Source organism: Mandrillus leucophaeus, unplaced genomic scaffold, assembly GCF_000951045.1.
Source record: "Mandrillus leucophaeus isolate KB7577 unplaced genomic scaffold, Mleu.le_1.0 Scaffold6, whole genome shotgun sequence".
NCBI classification, from domain to species: Eukaryota; Metazoa; Chordata; class Mammalia; order Primates; family Cercopithecidae; genus Mandrillus; species Mandrillus leucophaeus.
The window spans coordinates 1,128,778-1,146,663 of record NW_012106474.1 but is presented as its reverse complement, the minus strand read 5'-3'; the positions used below and the strand labels follow the sequence as shown (position 1 = coordinate 1,146,663).

The 17,886-nt window shown below is 47.9% G+C and overlaps 1 protein-coding gene and 1 pseudogene across 1 annotated transcript in view; both read right to left on the bottom strand.

Annotated features, from left to right (window-relative positions):
• VPS53 (vacuolar protein sorting 53 homolog (S. cerevisiae)) overlaps window positions 1–17,886 on the bottom strand; it is a 174,587-nt gene that overhangs the window by 105,753 nt on the left and 50,948 nt on the right. Inside the window, exons 4-5 of the mRNA XM_011999596.1 lie at window positions 11,658–11,773; window positions 8,909–9,028 (exon numbers count right to left, since the gene is read on the bottom strand). Of these exons, the coding sequence (XP_011854986.1) occupies window positions 8,909–9,028; window positions 11,658–11,686 (149 nt within the window). The 5' untranslated portion in view covers window positions 11,687–11,773. The remainder of the gene's footprint in view (window positions 1–8,908; window positions 9,029–11,657; window positions 11,774–17,886) is intronic.
• Window positions 12,612–13,375, bottom strand: LOC105553502 (annotated as a pseudogene).

Here is a 17,886-nt window from a genome sequence, read left to right as displayed (position 1 = left end):
GCCCCCACCATCGATCATGCCCCCGCCATCGATCACGCCCCCACAATCGATCGTGCCCCCGCCATCAATCATGCCCCCGCCATCGGTCACGCCATGGGTCACGCCATCGATCACGTCCCCACCATCAATCACGCCCCCGCAATCAATCATGCCCCACAATCAATCACGCCCCACAATGGATCACGCCCTGCATTTGATCACACCCCACAATCGATCACACTCTCTGCATCCCCCACCAGCTGCCTGATGTTGGCGGCCACCTTGAACCAGCCAGCCTAGCAGAGCTAGAGTGGAGCAAGACTCTCAGGCCCTGCTGGACTTCCTGAGCCTGAGGCAAATACCATCTGGTTGCCAAAAAAGCCTTAAAAGAGCACACTTCCATTCCTGGTCTCCACCCTGCTCCTTCAGAATCAACTTTATCAAGTTTCTAGAAATAGCCAACAGCTCAAAACCACAATTTCTTTGGCTGCTAAGGAGTGTCTGGCAACCTGCTGAGATCTTCCTTTCAAATGAGGGGATAGGCGTGACCCAAAGCAGTCTGTTTTTTCTGTGGCATGGTTATAATTACACCTTATTCCAAATACCTTCCAAGGTTTTTCCACTATCTTCAAAACTTTTAAAATCACTCTTAGAAGTGGCTTTGTAGCCTTTTGAGTCAGTTTTCAAGGGGGCCAGAAACGATCCAGATGAGGCTATTACTGGAATAGCCCCCACCTCCAGATCGGAATCAGGGCCATACATCTAGAGCCGTCCAACAGACAATGGGAGACATTCCTTGCGTGTGAACTGTGACATGAGAGAAAAGAAGAAAATTGTACTGCGGAGCTTCTCGTGATTCTCACGTCATGAGGCAGCACACAGGCTCCTGTGGTGCCAGGTCACAAGACAGCTTCCAGAGGCGTGGGCCCCGTGTTCCTACCTCCTCCCTGGAAGCACACAGACAGCACCAGGTCCCTCCTAAGCCACAGGGAACTTACAGCAGGCGCTTTTCATGGTTAGAAGAGGAAGGAGTTCTCTTCACAGGGGAAGTGCCACCACTGGCCAGAGCACCCACAGTCACAGTCTCAGGACCACTGACCATCTCAGTGACACTGGTGGGCCCGGCTCTGCCTCTGGCCCGAACTACTCCCTACTCCATATTCTTGGTGACTCTGAAACTGAGGCGGCAGAAAGGAGAACCACAGCCTGTGACGGCACGTGGTATCACCAGAGACCAAAAAGAGGGAAAATGACCAGCCTCTGATGTGTAGACCTCCTTGCCAAGTTCTTCATTTTCAAAGTCACCTCCTGAGATGGGCAAGACCTGGCTATGTGACTAGTGAGCCGCATAATCATGTCACTTCCTCTCCGTGGGTCACAACTTCGAACAGCTGTGAAATAAGAGGGTGGGGCGAGCGGCCCATACTAGATGATTCCATGTCCTCTCCAGTGCCGACTCTTCCACAACACCCGTCTCACGGTGCTGACTGGCTTCACAGGTGGCTACAGGTTAGATGTGTGCTTCATCCTGGAGCAGAAGGATACACTTCTGCATATAAACGTCAATGTTTCCAACAGCAGGTTTTTCCCTTTTCTTTTTTTTTTTTTTTGAGACGAAGTCTTGCTCTTGTCCCCCAGGCTGGAGTGCAATGGTGTAATCTCGGCTCACTGCAACCTCCACCTCCTGGGTCAAGTGATTCTCCTGCATCAGCCTCCCGAGTAGCTGGGATTACAGGCGCCTGCCACCACGCCTGGCTAATTTTTTGTATTTTTAGTAGAGACGGGGTTTCACCATGTTGGCCAGGCTGGTCTCGAACTCCTGACCTCAGGTGATCTGCCAGCCTCGGCCTCCCAAAGTGCTGGGATTACAGACATGAGCCACCGCGCCCGGCCTCTACCAACAGCAGTTTTTGAAGTGGCTATCAATGATTCAGATGAAAGAGCACCCATTCCCTCAGAGACATCACTGATGGTATCCACAGACCCAAACCTCAATCCCATGCACTTTCAGGGTGAGATGTGAATTGCCGTCTTCATAATCAATTGCTTAAATAGGATTCTAGAAAGAAGTCAACAGACTTGAAAGAATGTATCTTTGGCCTCATTCCTTTAAACTCCTTCCTCTTCTAACCATTAAAAGTTCCTACTATAAAGAGGTAGCTCTACTGATAACCGTCAGCAAAGCAGATATATGTGCTGAACTATCAAGATTTCCTAGTCATTCCTTTCTCTTCAGACTAGAGTACAGTGGTACATTCATGGCTCGCTGCAACCTCAACCTCCCAGGGTCAAGTGATCCTTCTCTCAGCCTCCTGAGTAGCTGGGACTATAGGTGTGCACCTCCATGCACAGCTAATTCTTGTATTTTTTGTAGAGATGGAGTTTTGCCATGTTGCCCAGGCTGGTCTCAAACTCCTGGACTCAAGCGATGTGCCCACTTCAGCCTCCCAAAGTGCTAGGATTACAGGCGTGAGCCACTGCACCAACTGATTTCCTAGTCATTCAGAAATCATGAGCTGGGCAGGCCTGTCCATTTCCACGTTGAGTTCTTTTTTCACTCCACCGTGAGACCTGCTAAGCCTTTCTCACAGTTATAAGAGGTTAGAAATGGCTATGAAAAATACATTTTAGTTCAAGAGTTTCACGGTTTTCAAGAGAATGTAAGACTCTTCCGTTCTTTGTTGGGAAATACTGACTGATGACTAGAAACATTCACTGTCATGGGCATGCTTAGGCCAGGAGGATTTGAAATGTAAAGACACTAAAGAAAAAACTCTTTCCTTCAACGCTACAACAAGCATGGAAGCATTTGCCAGAAGGGTAGTTGGAAGAATCAGCTATGCTTGAATCAAGGCTCATGAACTTCCATTTCAAACGTGCAGGCAAAGATTTCAGAACACAACTTTTCACATGACTTCTACAATTTACAGACAGCAAGACCGTAAATTCGAGAAATGGAAGCAATGCAGAGGGTAGTAACCTGCCTGCCATCTCCCGCCCCTCACAATAAATAGCTATTCCTATCATTTCCAGATGGTTCTACCACCACCACGTAAACATAAGGGAAGAAAATTCACCAGAAAGGATGCTAAAAATAAGAAGTCTGGACTTTTCTCAAACTTCCAGTACCTCTTAAAAAAACAGTTCTAGTCAAGCACTGAAAATAAGAAGCTGTCTCCTCTTGGCTCTTTTTAGTTTAACTTTTTTTTTTTTTTTTCCTGAGACGAGTCTGCTGTCTTGCCCAGGCTGGAGTGCAGGGGCACAGTCTCGGCTCGCTGCCGCCTCCACTTCCGGAGATCAAGCGATTCTCCCACTGCAGCCTCCTGAGTAACCGGAACCACAGGCACACACCACCATACCGGCTCACTTTTTGTATTTTTGGTAGAGACAGGGTTTCACCATGTTGCCTAGAACTCCGGAGCTCAAGCGATCTGCCTGTCTCAGCCTCCCAAAGTGCTGCGATTACAGGTGTGAGCCACCAGGTCCAGCCTTTTTAGTGTTACTTAATAGCACATATTCTGTATTAATCTACACAAAATTATTGCAAACAGAGATTGTGAAATGAACTAAAAGTAAATCCTCCTGTGTTAGCAGCAACCCTACGTGATAATGAACGTTTGGAGCGCTGAAATATATTCATAGAATGTTGGATTTTCTATTTTTAAGGGAATGTGATTATAACAGTCAATACAAAGTTCCTTCAAATTTTAAAACTATCTCTCCGGAAAAGTGTTGAAAAGCGAAGAGCCCACCAAAAGTACAGGCAGCAAAAGCAAAAAGAAACAAGTGTGACTACATCAAACTAAAAAGCCCATTAGAGAAATGCAAGTCAAAACCAGGATGCAGTATCACCTCACAGCCCGGTGGGGGTGCTTTTCACGTTTACTGGCCATTTACATATCTTCTTTGGAGAAACGCTTATTCAAACCCTTTGCTTGCTTTTTAATTGAGTTGTTCGGCTTTTTGTTGCTGATTTTTAGGAATTCTTTGTATATTCTAGATACTAATCCATTATCAGATAAATGATTTGGAAATATTCTTCCCATTCTGTGTGTTGCCATGTTACCCTGCTGATAGTGTCTTTCCATGCACAAGTTTTAAAATTTTTCATAAAGTCCAATTTATCTATGTTTTTCTTTTGTTGCCTAGGACTTTGGTGTCATATCCAAGAAACTGCTGCCAAATTCAGTGCTGTGAAGATCTGCTCTTGTTTTCTTCTCAGAGTTTTAGAATTAGGTTTTACATCTAGCTACAGATCCATTTTGAGTTATTAATGAATCCCTACACTGGTTTCTGCCAAATAAAAGTTAGTTCTCTCATGTTCCTGCCATGCACAACCCCCTTCTTTACACCGACTGGAGATCGGCTCCCACACACATCTCCGTGAGTGCATGGCCACTGCCTGATAAGGGTCTTATCTTTTCTAATCCAGAACATACTCCTACTATCCAGACTCCTGTACCTCTGTAATCCACTAGACTTTTACAAAATACAAGTGAGATCATGCCCCCCACGCTTAAAATCTTTCACTGTCCACAAAATAAAAAATATTTAGCAAGGTATATAAAACCAGACCCCATTTACCTACACAGCCTTATCTCCCTCTGCTGCCTCCAAACTCCTTGAGGCTCCCTCTTCCTTCTCTCCCCGCTTACTGTCACGTTGGTAAGATGCCACCCATTCTTTTAAGATTCCAATTAAAATGGAATTTGTCTATGCCCAATGCCCTTAGCCCCTGCTTCAGCCTATCAGTTCCTCTTCTGAGATCCTGCTATACCTTGTACAGCATATACCATGGTTTTGTTACATCTGTTACGCTGGAATCTTCTATTAATGTCTTTCTTCTCCATACAAAAATGGTGAACTCTTTGAAGGCAGAGAGTGTGTATTTCTTATTTTTGTGCCTTCAGTCCCCTAGCACAGGGCCCAGGATGTAGAAAATGCAGGGTAAATATCTGTCACGTAAATGAAGAAAAGAACAAATGAATGTGAAAGAGATCGACTCTGAATCACCCTGAGAGCAGGGGTAGGAGGGACTGCCTTCCTCCTCCTCCCTCATCTGCTGACAGCAAATCTGCCTGCTCCATCCAAGCTCCTTCCTTCTCGCAGCTCATAAAGTCCTGTTCGCCTGCTTGCTTGGCTGCCTCACAGTCCAGTCTGATAAGGCGATCAGCCGGCTCCAGGTGTCCTCGAGGGGTAGGAAGGAGGAGGGAGAGGGTGGCGGTTTCCCTAGTGTTCTGCCAAGCTCTGCTCCAACATTCCCTAATATTCTTTGGCATTTCCATGACAAGATGCACACTGATGCCCCGAAGCCTTAGAAGTAAGAAAAAGATTTTCATAAAAATCCAAATCCAGGCAAGAAAAGTGGTAGACTAGAAGCCTGAGGACTTCCTGGTAGGAAGGATGACAGGAAATCACTGCCCAAAAATGCTTCTTGAAAATGAAAGACATGAAGGTGGTGATACCAGAAGCAGGATGTGGCCCTGGGTCTGCTGCCAGCAGGGCATGCTGTGCCCTGCAATAGGAGGAATCAGCCGCTGTCCACGTCTGTACCCACACCGTGAATGCTCACGCCAGGTGGCAGAGGTGGGCCTCTGGGTCTGAGAACTTCAGCAGTAGCCAGAGGGGCTGCCAACACCCAGGAAGACCAGGGAGCCTCCAAGCCTAGGAGATCAGCCGCTGGGACACCCACCTGGTAGGTTTCTCCAGGTCTGGATCCCTCACTTTGGAAGAGCTGTCTGTGATAACACTTGGCCAAGCAGCAATTCCCACTTCTCGCCCAGGAGCAGGTAGCAGCTAAAGAGCATTCTTGATCAGACTAACAGAGAATATCAAAAATAAAAACGAGGCCAGGCGCGGTGGCTCACGCCTGTCATCCCAGCACTTTGGGAGACTGAGGCCGGTGGATCACTTGAGGTGTCAGGAGTTTGAAACCAGCCTGGCCAACATGGCGAAACCCCGTTTCTACTAACAATATAAACACTAGCTGGGCGTGGGTGGTGGGCGTGGGTGGTGGGCGTGGGTGGTGGGTACCTGTGGTCCCAGCTACTCAGGAGGCTGAGGCAGGAGACTTTCTTGAACCCGGGAGGCGGAGCTTGCAGTGAGCTGAGATCATGCCACTGCACCCCAGCCTGGGTGATGGAGTGAGACTTGGTCACAAAAAATCAATGAATACAATAAAAATGAGCTTTCAGCTAAGAATCACCACACATTTGAGAAATGCTAAAGAGAGAGAATTGCCACGCTGAACAAACTGAAGATCTTACACTGGCGACAGAGAAATGGAACAGGCAGCCCAGCGCTTTAACATACAGATAATTTCTATTCTGTGGGAGATATATGAGAACATTATGCCCATGAGAAAAGAATCAGCTAGATATGCTGGAAATTAAAAAGCTGGATTGTTAAAATAAAAATTCAACAGCTGGGCCAAATAGCAGACTAGATGCAAGTGAAGAGTAAATTAAAACAGGAAGACTGGGTTGAGGAATTCTTTCAGAGAGCAGTTCAGAAGGACAGAGAGACGGAAAGCATGAAAGGAAAATTAAGAGACACGGCAGCAGATCTAGAAGCGCCAACGTTCACGTAACAAGAATTCCATGAGGAGAGAATGCAGAGACAAAGCTGTAGAGACTACCCAAAGAGAGGAATAAAGGAGAATAATTTCTCAGGGTGTGAGAAACGCAGGAGTCTTCAGATGAAGAATACAACTGGGGCTTGGTACAGTGGCTCACGCCTGTAATCCCAGCACTTTGGGAGGATGAGACAGGAGGATCACTTGAGTCCAGGAGTTCAAGAGCAGCCTGGGCAACACAGGAAGATCCCACCTCTACAGAAAAATGTTAAACATCAGCCAGGCGTGGTGGTATTTGCCTGTACTCCCGGCTACTCAGCCAGGCGTGGTGGTATTTGCCTGTACTCCCGGCTACTCAGGAGGTGGAGGCAGGAGGATGTCTTCAGCCCAGGAGTTCCAGGTTGCAGCGAGCGATGACCGCGCCACGGCACTCCAGCCTGGGCACCAGAGCAAGACTCTGTCTCAGAAAAACAAAGCAAAACACTCATCTTACTAGCTACACGGAAAATGAAAATTAAAGGAACTGGATACCGTTTTCAACCATCAGAGAGATGAAAATGAGGAACAACAACATCACGTGTGGCTGAGGGCGCCGGGAAAGGTGCTCTCAGCTGAGGGTGCCGGGAAAGGTGCTCTCACAATTCACAGATCGTACTACAAGTATACAAAGCTTCGCTGCAGGGCAAATGGGCAGTAGTTACTAAAATTTTAAATGTATATAAACCTATAACCCAGAATCTGTCCTAGAGAAATACTTGCATATGTGCAAATGGGGGCATATTTTAAGATTTAGAAACAAACGATCTAGTGCTATACCTGTGGCGTGTTATACTACGGGATTCTGTGCATCAGTTCCAGGGAATGAAGCAGGTCTATACACACTGACTTGAAAAAAGAAATCTAAAAAATTCTAGAAAATGAAGCAGGTCTATACACACTGATGTGAAAAAAAAAAAATCTAAAAAATTCCAGAGAATGAAGCAGGTCTATACATACTGACGTGAAAAACAAATATCTAAAATACATGTGGTTGAAAACAAAAAGCAGTTTTTAGAATAAAGCGTAAGGTATGAAACCATTTAGTTAAAACAAAACAAAGCAAAACCAAAACCATTAACTGAAACTATAGATTTATGTAAATACACACATAAAAATCCGGAGCGATATCCATTAAACTGATAACAGTTACCACCTCTGGAGAGAATAATGGGATTCTGAGGTCTAGGTAAAGGGAACTTAGGCTTCATCTATATATATATTTGCCGCCTCCCAGGTTCAAGTGACTCTCCTGCCTCAGCTTTCCAAGTAGTTGCGATTACAGGCGCCCGCCACCATGTCCAGATAATTTTTGCATTTTTAGTAGAGACAGGGTTTCAACATGTTTGTCAGGCTGGTCTCGAACTCCTGACCTCAGGTGATCCACCTGCCGCGGCCTCCCAAAGTGCTGGGATTACAGGTGTGAGCCACAGGGCCCGGCCATGGCTCACTGTATTTTCTAAAGACCATCACAGCAATCTATCCCATCCCACGTGCTTTTTGTAATGATGTGACTTTGACATTCCTCCCGTTAGCATTAGTGGGTGGGAGAAGACTATGTTCCTTCCTCTTGAATCCTAGCAGCCTTGCGACTTCAGTAGAAGTGATGCTATGAAATTTCCCAGGCTTGCTTCTCTTGTGACGCTCATTCTTGGAACCAGCCACCTTAACATGAGGAAGTCCAAGAAGCCCGTAGAAGACAACAGAGAATCCCAGCCCAGGCCTGGCTGAGCTCCCAGCTGACAGCAAGTACCCAGGTGCCAGCCATGAGAGGGAGCCAGTGCATTCTCCAGTCCCTCTTGAGCTGCCTCGGCTAATGCTGCACGGAGCAGGGATGAGCTGGTCCCCCTGAGCCAGGCCAAATTATACATGCAAAACAATTATTGTTTTAAGCTACTAAGTTTTGTGCTGGTTTGTTACAAAGAAATAGATACCTAGAACAGTTTCCCTCACAAATGGGGACAGCTGAGAGTTGTCCATATACACAACTGCAACTATCTACGATAGGCAGCTTTAGAAGACACGGTAAGGGGTATCATGGGGGATGCCTGCACCAGACAGAGTCAGATCAGGTAGCATCTGAGGTTTCTTCACACAGTAGGATTCTGCAGTGAACATGCTGAGCTAAGGGCTTAAGCACCTCCCAGCACCAGGTCCTTTTCTAAAAGCAAGATCACTTCCGCTGGGGATGGTTTACCTTTCGGAAAGCTGCGGGATCTGTGGAATCCCCATGGACTTTTCCTCCGGGGACAGTTTACCTTTCGGAAAGCTGCCGGATCTGTGGAATCCCCATGGACTTTTCCTCTGGGGATAGTTTACCTTTCAGAAAGCTGCCGGATCTGTGGAATCCCCATATACTTGTGGAAGTGTTCCAGGACATTCATCACACCCTGAAGGAGATTAGCAACTTCTCCGTATTGTCTTCGCCTGGTCATGGCTCTGCAAGGAAAGAATAAGTTTAAAAGTCTAGAAAAACACTAAGAACACAAGATACAGACACAGAACAACCTACTCTAGCTCTCAAACAGACATCAACTCGGCTGAATCAATGTTCACTGAGTGCTGAGTATATAAGCTCCTGTGCGTTGTGGGAGGCAAAAAACAGGATCTGGTCCAAATTCTCAAGGTGACATCATACAGTAAGACAGAGAGTCAAGTACACATCTAACTAGTATAAAATAGGATGAACTATGTTCTAAACAGAAGTGCACGTTGTGTGCTATGGTGGGAAGAATGTGTGAGTGATTAATTCTCATTCGGTGTGGGGACAGGAATCTGGGAAGACGATGGATTTAGAATTTGGGTTGGATATTTTGGGATTAGCAAGCTTGGGACAGAGAACAGGGGTAGGGATGTTACTATCCGAGGATTACAGCCCATGAGCAAACCAAACACATCTTTTCAAAACAAAGGGCATGGCTGGGCGCGGCGGCTCACGCCTGTAATCCCAGCACTTTGGGAGGCTGAGGCGAGCGGTCATGAAGTCAGGAGATCAAGACCATCCTGGCCAACATGGTGAAACCCTGTCTCTACTAAAAACACAAAAAATTAGCTGGGCGTGGTGGTGGGCGCCTGTAATCCCAGCTACTCGGGAGGCTGAGGCAAGAGACTCGCTTGAGCCTGGGAAGCGGAGGTTTCAGTGAGCCAAGATCGTGCCACTGCACTCCAGCCAGGGCGACAGTGTGAGACTCCCATCTCAAAAACAAAAACAAAAACACAGAAAGGGCCCAGCTTTAAATATTAACTGAAATCTGCAGGTTCTGAGGCATCTGTGTCACAGACCTCTACTTTCCCTACTGCTAAGGTTAATGTCGCTTCAATAAAAGGATGCTGATAAAATCAAGTTACACACAGGGAGGAAATATAAACTATTAGATCTAAATTTTTCATTAGGGTTGGGCTATTTTATTACATTTATAATTTATGATTTTCCATAAGAGGCATTGAAAAAGACAGGATCAAGTTCAAGCCAAGGTGTTACACTGCTACCAACATTGCTATCACCGCCTGTTCTCACCACCGCCTGTTCTCACCACCGCCTGTTTCCACCAGCGCCTGTTCTCACCACTGCCTGTTCCCACCACCGCTTGTTCTCACCACCGCCTGTTCCCACCAGCGCCTGTTCTCACCACCGCCTGGTCTTACCACCTGGTCTTAACCACCGCCTAGTCTCACCAGCGCCTGTTCTCACCACTGCCTGTTCCCACCACCGCTTGTTCTCACCACCGCCTGTTCCCACCAGCACCTGTTCTCACCACCGCCTGGTCTTAACCACCGCCTGGTCTCACCACCGCCTGTTCTCACCACTGCCTGTTCCCACCACCGCTTGTTCTCACCACCGCCTGTTCCCACCAGCGCCTGTTCTCACCACTGCCTGGTCTTACCACCACCTGGTCTTAACCACCGCCTGGTCTCACCAGCGCCTGTTCTCACCACTGCCTGTTCCCACCAGCGCCTGTTCTCACCACCGCCTGGTCTTAACCACTGCCTGTTCTCACCATTGCCTGTTCTCACCACTGCCTGGTCTTACCACCACCTGGTCTTAACCACCGCCTAATCTCACCAGCGCCTGGTCTCACTACTGCCTGGTCTTATCACCGCCTGGTCTCACCAGCACCTGGTCTTAGCCACCACCTGGTCTCACCAGCGCCTGGTCTCACCAGCACCTGGTCTCACCGCTGCCTGGTCTGTTGGTTTGGCGGACACCCACCACCCAAGAAAGAACAAATGTGACTGCCCTCTGGTCTCCCTCTGGCCCCTGCTCTCACTGCTCACAGGGGAGTGGACCAGGGGTCCCTGGAGCTCATACAATACCTAGAGAGGTCAGGAAGAGGCCTGCCCCTCCTCCTCTTTCCCTGAAGGCACTCTCCCACTTCCCCCACCCAGGACTTCGAATGCTGTATCTCAGTTTCTATGAAGATGAGCTTTCCCTGTCCATACATGGAATCACACTGAGGCTGGAGCAGGGGGAGTCCCCAGCCTGAGATGGGTCACAGAGGTGAGCTGGAGTGTCAGAATCTTGCTAGTAAAGGAGGCTTTAGACTGTTCTCTGTAGTAAATAACCAGCTCTTCCTTCTAATACTATTTCTAATGCTCTGATGTATCATTCCCTCTACAAACCAAACGGAAAGCTAATAAAAAGTAGATTGAAAAACAGTGGTTTGAATGATTGAGTTCTGTCTCCTATATAGGGTCTCTTTGATGACAGCGCAACTCAGCCCAACGCAAGTAGGAAACTCGTCGAGGCAGAAGCAGCCGGGAGTGAACGTGGGCCTGCGTCCCTCTGTCTGCCTTGATGGTACAGAGCTGCAGCCTGAAGACGGGCCATATTCTCGGAATCGTTCTGAGAGGCTTCCTGGGTCCCCTTCTGACCGGCTGCCAGTGTTCGTTAGGTTTTGAACACCAGAGGGCACAAAGCAAAAACGTGACTGGACACTTGAAGCCAATTTGCAGAAGGTGGGACGGGATGGTGAGACTTTCCCGGCTGAGAAGTAAACAGGCCGACAACACCATTTCTCTATGTGACACATTTCCCGTGGCCCCAGAAGAGAAAGCTGGCATTGCTTACTCGAGGGAGTCGACACCTCCTGCCAGCATGTGCAGGTGGTTCAGCGTGGTGATTGAGGTGGTCAGGTGGCGTTTGGCGTGATCTAATTGCTTAATGTCACGGGTGATTTCTTTCACCTAAACATTGAAAAACCAAAGAGAGAAAGGAAGACGGTTAAGAAGGATGTAAAACGCTTCCGCAAGTAGCTCCCTAAGAAACGAATGCAGATGAAGCAGGGAAAAATCTCAGGTTAGCAAACACTCTCACAATACAAAATCAAAATAATTTCCAACCAGGCATTTAATGCGGCATCTCTTTGGACTTTACTTGGGGTTATAAAACCTTCAGCTGCGAGCATGAAATGAACTTTATTTTTTACCCCAAATGAAACGATCCAAACGGCAATTCAGTATTGAGCACACAGGACAGAGGAGGCAGGCACAGCACCGTTCCTCCTGAACAAGGCGAGGAAAGTGGGCCTTCTGGTGCGGACGCCGCTGGCCGAACAAAATGCCTCAGTCAGCACCTGGCACTCATACGGTCTTTCCCAACGGAACGAGGGCCTGAGCCTCCAGCAAAGACTTTCAAATCTCAAGAAGACTGAAACAGAAGCCCTGTGACACACACTTAACATGTAAGTTACCAGGAGGGCAGGCGCAGTCTTCAGGGAGTGAGACGGCAGTTTGGGGAGTAAGAACCTGACAGTGTTGTTTCAGCAGGTGCAAGAGAAGAGAAGCTGTCTCTGGGAATGCAAGTGTATTTCAGTCACCAGAAAAGCATATTCAATAGAGAAGCTGGAAAAATTCCCCAACTTTACTAACACCCAGGTGAAATCATCCACTGTGTTTCTTGGTCCACGCTAAGAAACTTTCTTTGTGTGTGTGTGTGTGTGTGTTTGTGTGTGTGTGTGTGTTTTATCACGCCACATCAGTTTTAATTACGTACAAAGATCTAACATGTCACGCACGGACCATTTCACCCACTGCTCTGTTTGGCTGCCAGTCTCGTCTCTCTCTTCTGCAATGGTGAGGCGGGTACCCCTTCCTTGGGGAAGAAAAATCCATGGTTTGTTGCCAATAGTGAAAATGTTGGAAAGTCAAGTGGCAAAGCTGTTGCCATTGGCGTCTTTCACATGAACCACGTCAAAAGATCCAGGGTGCCTCTCTCTGTTGGGGTCACACCAATTCTTCCTAGGTTGGCACCTCCAGTCACCACACACAGCTTACCAGTGTCGAACTTGATGAAATCAATAATCTTGCCAGTCTCCAAATCAATCTGAATGGTGTCATTCACCTCGATGAGGGGTCAGGGTAGCGGACGGTGCGCGCATCATGGTCACAAGATGAGGTGACCATATTCTTTTTTGTGCCCACAAAGATTTTTCTCACTTTGCACAACTTGTACTTGGCCTCCTCAGGTGTAATACGATGTACAGCAAAGCGACCCTTGGTGTCACAGATCAAATGGGAATTCTCGCCGGTCTTGCCAATGCTGATGACGTCCATGAACCCAGCAGGGGAGGTTGTATCACTTCGGACCTTGCCATCGATCTTAATGAACCACTGCATGCAAGTCTTCTTTCCTTAAGTCTGTTCCTTAGGAAAATGATGAGGGGGAGACACTCTCTCAACTTGGGGGACCGTGGACGGACTAGGAGCAAACACACCAGTCCATTTATCCAGCACCCAATGCTTTGGAGCTGCCATGCACTTCAGACGCTTTTTGGCACCACGAGCCATGGCTGCATTAGGCAAGGAAAGGGGACCTCCGTCTTCCGGGGCACGCAGCGAAACTTTCTCAAGAGCAATTTGGTTGCCAGGTTCTGTGATACCTGGAAGGAAGGGACTGCCCTGGATACCAAGCACAAACACTGCAGTCACGGGACAGATGCAGCCCACTAAAGGGAGAAACTCGGTAGTGAGTTCATGGCCCCGTGAACTCATAGAGGTTACGACCTGCCCAGCCACGGGACAGATGCATCCCACTGAAGGGAGAAACTCGGCAGTGAGTTCATGGCCCCGTGAACTCATAGAGGTTACGACCTGCCCAGCTCAAGTCCACACCCACAATCCTGGAAGCCTCACCTGGATCTCAGCTGTAAAAAGCCTCTTTCATGGTGACTTCCCAATCAAGCCTTCCTTCCTTCTACAACCCCCAAACAACCTGTTTCCACTGAATTAAAAAAAAAAGAAAGTTTAAGACCCACCACTACTTTACCAAATACTTGAATTTGGGGCAAAAAAACAACCCAGGAGTGGTGTCACAAGCTGGACATACAAGGCTGAAGACTGGCCCTGTAATCTGATCACCTACTTGCCGATCTGAAATCAGCATCCTTTTTCCTACAAAACAATCTCTGTATCTCTTCCAGGGTTTCTAGCTTTGGTCTAACACAGGGAGTCTTTATTTTTTATTTTTATTTATTTATTTATTTATTGAGACGGAGTCTCGCTCTGTCGCCCAGGCTGGAGTACAGTGGTGCGATCTCGGCTCACTGCAGCCTCCACCTCCCAGGCAAGCGATTCTCTGCCTCAGCCTCCAGAGCACCTGGGATTACAGGTGTGCACCACGACGCCTGGTTAATTTTTGTATTTTTAGTAGAGACACAGTTTTGCCATGTTGGCCAGGCTGGCCCTGAACTCCTGGCCTCAAGTAATCCACCCTCCTTGGCCTACCAAAGTGCTGGGATTACAGGCGTGAGCCATGGTGCCCGGCCGCATCGGGGGTCTTTAACCACCGTGTTCAAAGTCACAGTCATCTACGACTCTTCCTGGTCCCTGCATCATTAACTCCTAAATATTCTTCCTCTGCTTCATCTCAAAAATCTATCCCTTCTCTCTATTCCTTGTTCAGGCCCTCACTGCTCTACACTGGAGCTGACTGGTCTCTTTATTCCCAGGCTCTCCCATCACTCCCCATCCCACAGCCTGTGTTTCTCTAGACAAACTGAACCACAAATTTTTCCCTAAACAAAGCCAGGGCATGCCAGGGGTACTCAGATAAAACCGACACGAGACCACCCGTGAGACAGAATGCCCATGCTTGATTCGCCTCAACTGTTGCCCATGGGCAGCGAAAACGGGCAGAGCTGAAGTGGGAGGTTTTAGAGTCAGACAGATCCAGGGCTGAACCCCAGCTCTACCACTCACCAACACTGCATCCTAGAACAAGTTTCTCAGCCTCACGGAGTCTCAGTTTTCTCATCGATAAGATGGGTAATCACAGAGATAATAATGATCCTAAAACCTAGTTCAGAAGGTTGTTGTGAGGGCTAAATCAGAGCGCTGGTGCAAAGCAGCCAGCACAGAGCTGACACTGAACGAGCTCAAGAAAGATCACGTCTCCCATGCAGGGAGGCCCCTGAAACTACTGCCACGGAATGAAAGATGAAATGCTCCCGATTACCGTAAATACAACATCGCATGCAGGACTGTGTAAAGACAATGCCAGGCTGGGCTGCCAGAATGAGCCAACAGCACGTGATGTGCTTCCCCCTGCAGAGAGCCTATGAACGGACGTGCAGTCAGGGAGGTTTCACATCACCAAGATTCCTGTCCCAGAAAAGCAGATGTTCATAGCTCTGGGAATGGAATGTGACCCTTGTGGAGAGCCTACAAACGGACGCATGGGGGGGACGCCTGTTCATATGGACAAGATAGGGCTATAAACGCCCTCATCTTCCACGGCTCTTCTAGGCCTCTTTAGGGTTAAGACATACTCCCTTCTGAGAATTTCTGGTCTAACCGGTTGTCTAGCTTCATATCCTATTTCTCTGGATTGTTTGTAACCAGGTTTTGCTGCAACTGTTACTGCTGATTAATATCTCACTAATCATAGGTTATGGATAGACTGTGTTCCCATTTTAAGGCTCTGTTAGAAATTGCTGATACACACACTCTATTGTAAATTCTTATCTGTATACTGTACTTCTGCATACAGATGTTATGTTAAAGAATTACTTCATCCCCATGTGACCATCTCACCTCATAATCAAATAACCCTAAATCCCTCACTAACCTACCCTTACCCTCACTAAACTTAATAATAAATGCTGGCATATCCAGTGCATTGTTGGCACCATGCAACCAGAAGGCAGTGACCCCCCTGGACCTAGCTTTCACTATCTTGTGTGTGTCTATTATTTCTCGACCTGCCGATCCGCCTGGGAACAAAGAGAGAGCCCCGTTGCATTGCAGGCTGCTGATCTGCCTGGGAACAAAGAGAGAGCCCCGCTGCATTGCAGGCTGCTGGCCAACTCCCGCAATACCCCCTCACTCCCACCACTTCCTCCCTTCAGCATAGCACTGTGCAGGAAAGCAAACTGCTTTAAAATAAGACGTCTCATAACTTGGGAGCAAACTGTCACTGCAAACCCCCTCGGTTGGAAGAGGAAGCATACTCCAGAACTCAGATTAGCATCATAAGGATATCAATAAATGCAATCAGCTCCAGCAAAAGCAGCGTGGGACGCTCTCACTGATCACCACGCTTTGAGGCTCCTGGGTGCTGCTGGGTGTGGTGCCTCCTTGGGGAAGAACCACAGAAAATCCAGGTCCCTAGAATATGCTCAGTGCTCTTCATATGTTTAATTTTCACAACAACCCTGTGAGGCAAATACCATTATTCCTATTTTACAGTTGACGAAACTGGAATTCTGAGACAATTGAGAGACAAGACACTACTGAGTCCGAATCTGAACCCAGGATCCAGCACTTCCCAGTGCCTCCCACGGGGGAGGAGAGTCTGAACGCAGGATCCAGCACTTCCCAGTGCCTCCCATGGGGGTGGAGAGGGTGAATGAATGCTGGATTCTCGGTCTTCAGAGCAAGCTTCTGAGCACATCACTGGGGGACACAGATTCGTCAAGGGGGAACTCAACCAAAACCACACACACGGATCATGGGCAGGGGATATCCCTCCTCCCTGCATCCCTCCCTCCTCCCAGCTCCAGGACCCTTCTCAGTGTGCACCAAGCTACACACCACACATCTTGATGGAGAAATGCGTGGTACCAATACCAAGAGATGTTAGAGAAAGGAATATCCAAAATGACTAGGAAACTATTTTCAGAAAGGAGAAAAAAATTTCAGCCGGGCGCGGGGGCTCACGCTTATAATCCCAGCACTTTGACTATGTAAAGGCCGGGCGCGGGGGCTCACGCCTGTAATCCCAGCACTTTGGGAGGCCGACGCAAGCGGATCATGAGGTCAGGAGATCAAGACCATCCTGGCCAACGTGGTGAAACCTCATCTCTACTAAAAATACAAAAATTAGCCGGGTGTGGTAGCGGGGGCCTGTAATCCCAGCTACTCAGGCGGCTCAGGCAGAGGAATCGCTTGAACCTGGGAGGCAGAGGTTGCAGTGAGCCGAGATCGCACCAATGCGCTCTAGCCTGGGTGACAGGGCAAGACTCCATCAGAAGAAAAAAAAAAAAAAAGTTGCCTGTTTAAACCCAGGGCTGCAAACGCAGGGCAGCAGAGATGGTGAGTCACTGCTGACCAGCAGCTCCCCTTGAATTGATCTGAACGCCTTCCTAGGGGCTTGCTTTAGAGATGCAGATGACCGTGGTTGGCAGGAGGTGCCATTATTAGAAAAAGCTCCTTATTAGAATGCCCAGATGAGCAGCTCACGTCCTCTTTTGGTGCAAAAAGGTTAGGAAGAAATCAGAACTCACCATTTGCTCTGACTTTTCAGCTTTGTCTTTGATGTCTTTGATTTTGCCAAAGAGCTGCTGGATAGCTTTCTGAGCCTCTTCAAGTGCCTAGAGTAAGAGAAACACATGAACAACAAAAGGCAGCTGGAGACAGCACCGGTCACTACGCTGTAATCCACGCTGGGCACAAAAGAAACTTCCATAAACTCTCCTGACTCGTCGTGCTTATGCCAACGATTTTTCTGTACAGCGTCTGGTATCTGCGTACAGGCAAACACTCAGGACTCTTACCAACGTGCCTCGCAAAGTTTTAACTTAAAACTAAATGATTCCCCCCATCTCAGTGATTACTGTCCACGTTACTGATAACAGCAAATAGGACAAGTATATCTCTGTGTGTGGGTGTATGCAAGCAACCATGCGCCGTGACCTTCAAAGCCTCCTACAGAGGGACGGGGTAGCTCTAAATTGGGGTGAGGGAAAGCTCTGGACTTGGAAGTTCCAGATTGTGCCTTCAAAAAAGCCTGAACCGTGAATGGGGACTCCAGAACTGCAACAAATCTTAAAGACTTTCATAGTAAGTCACTTGAAAACCAA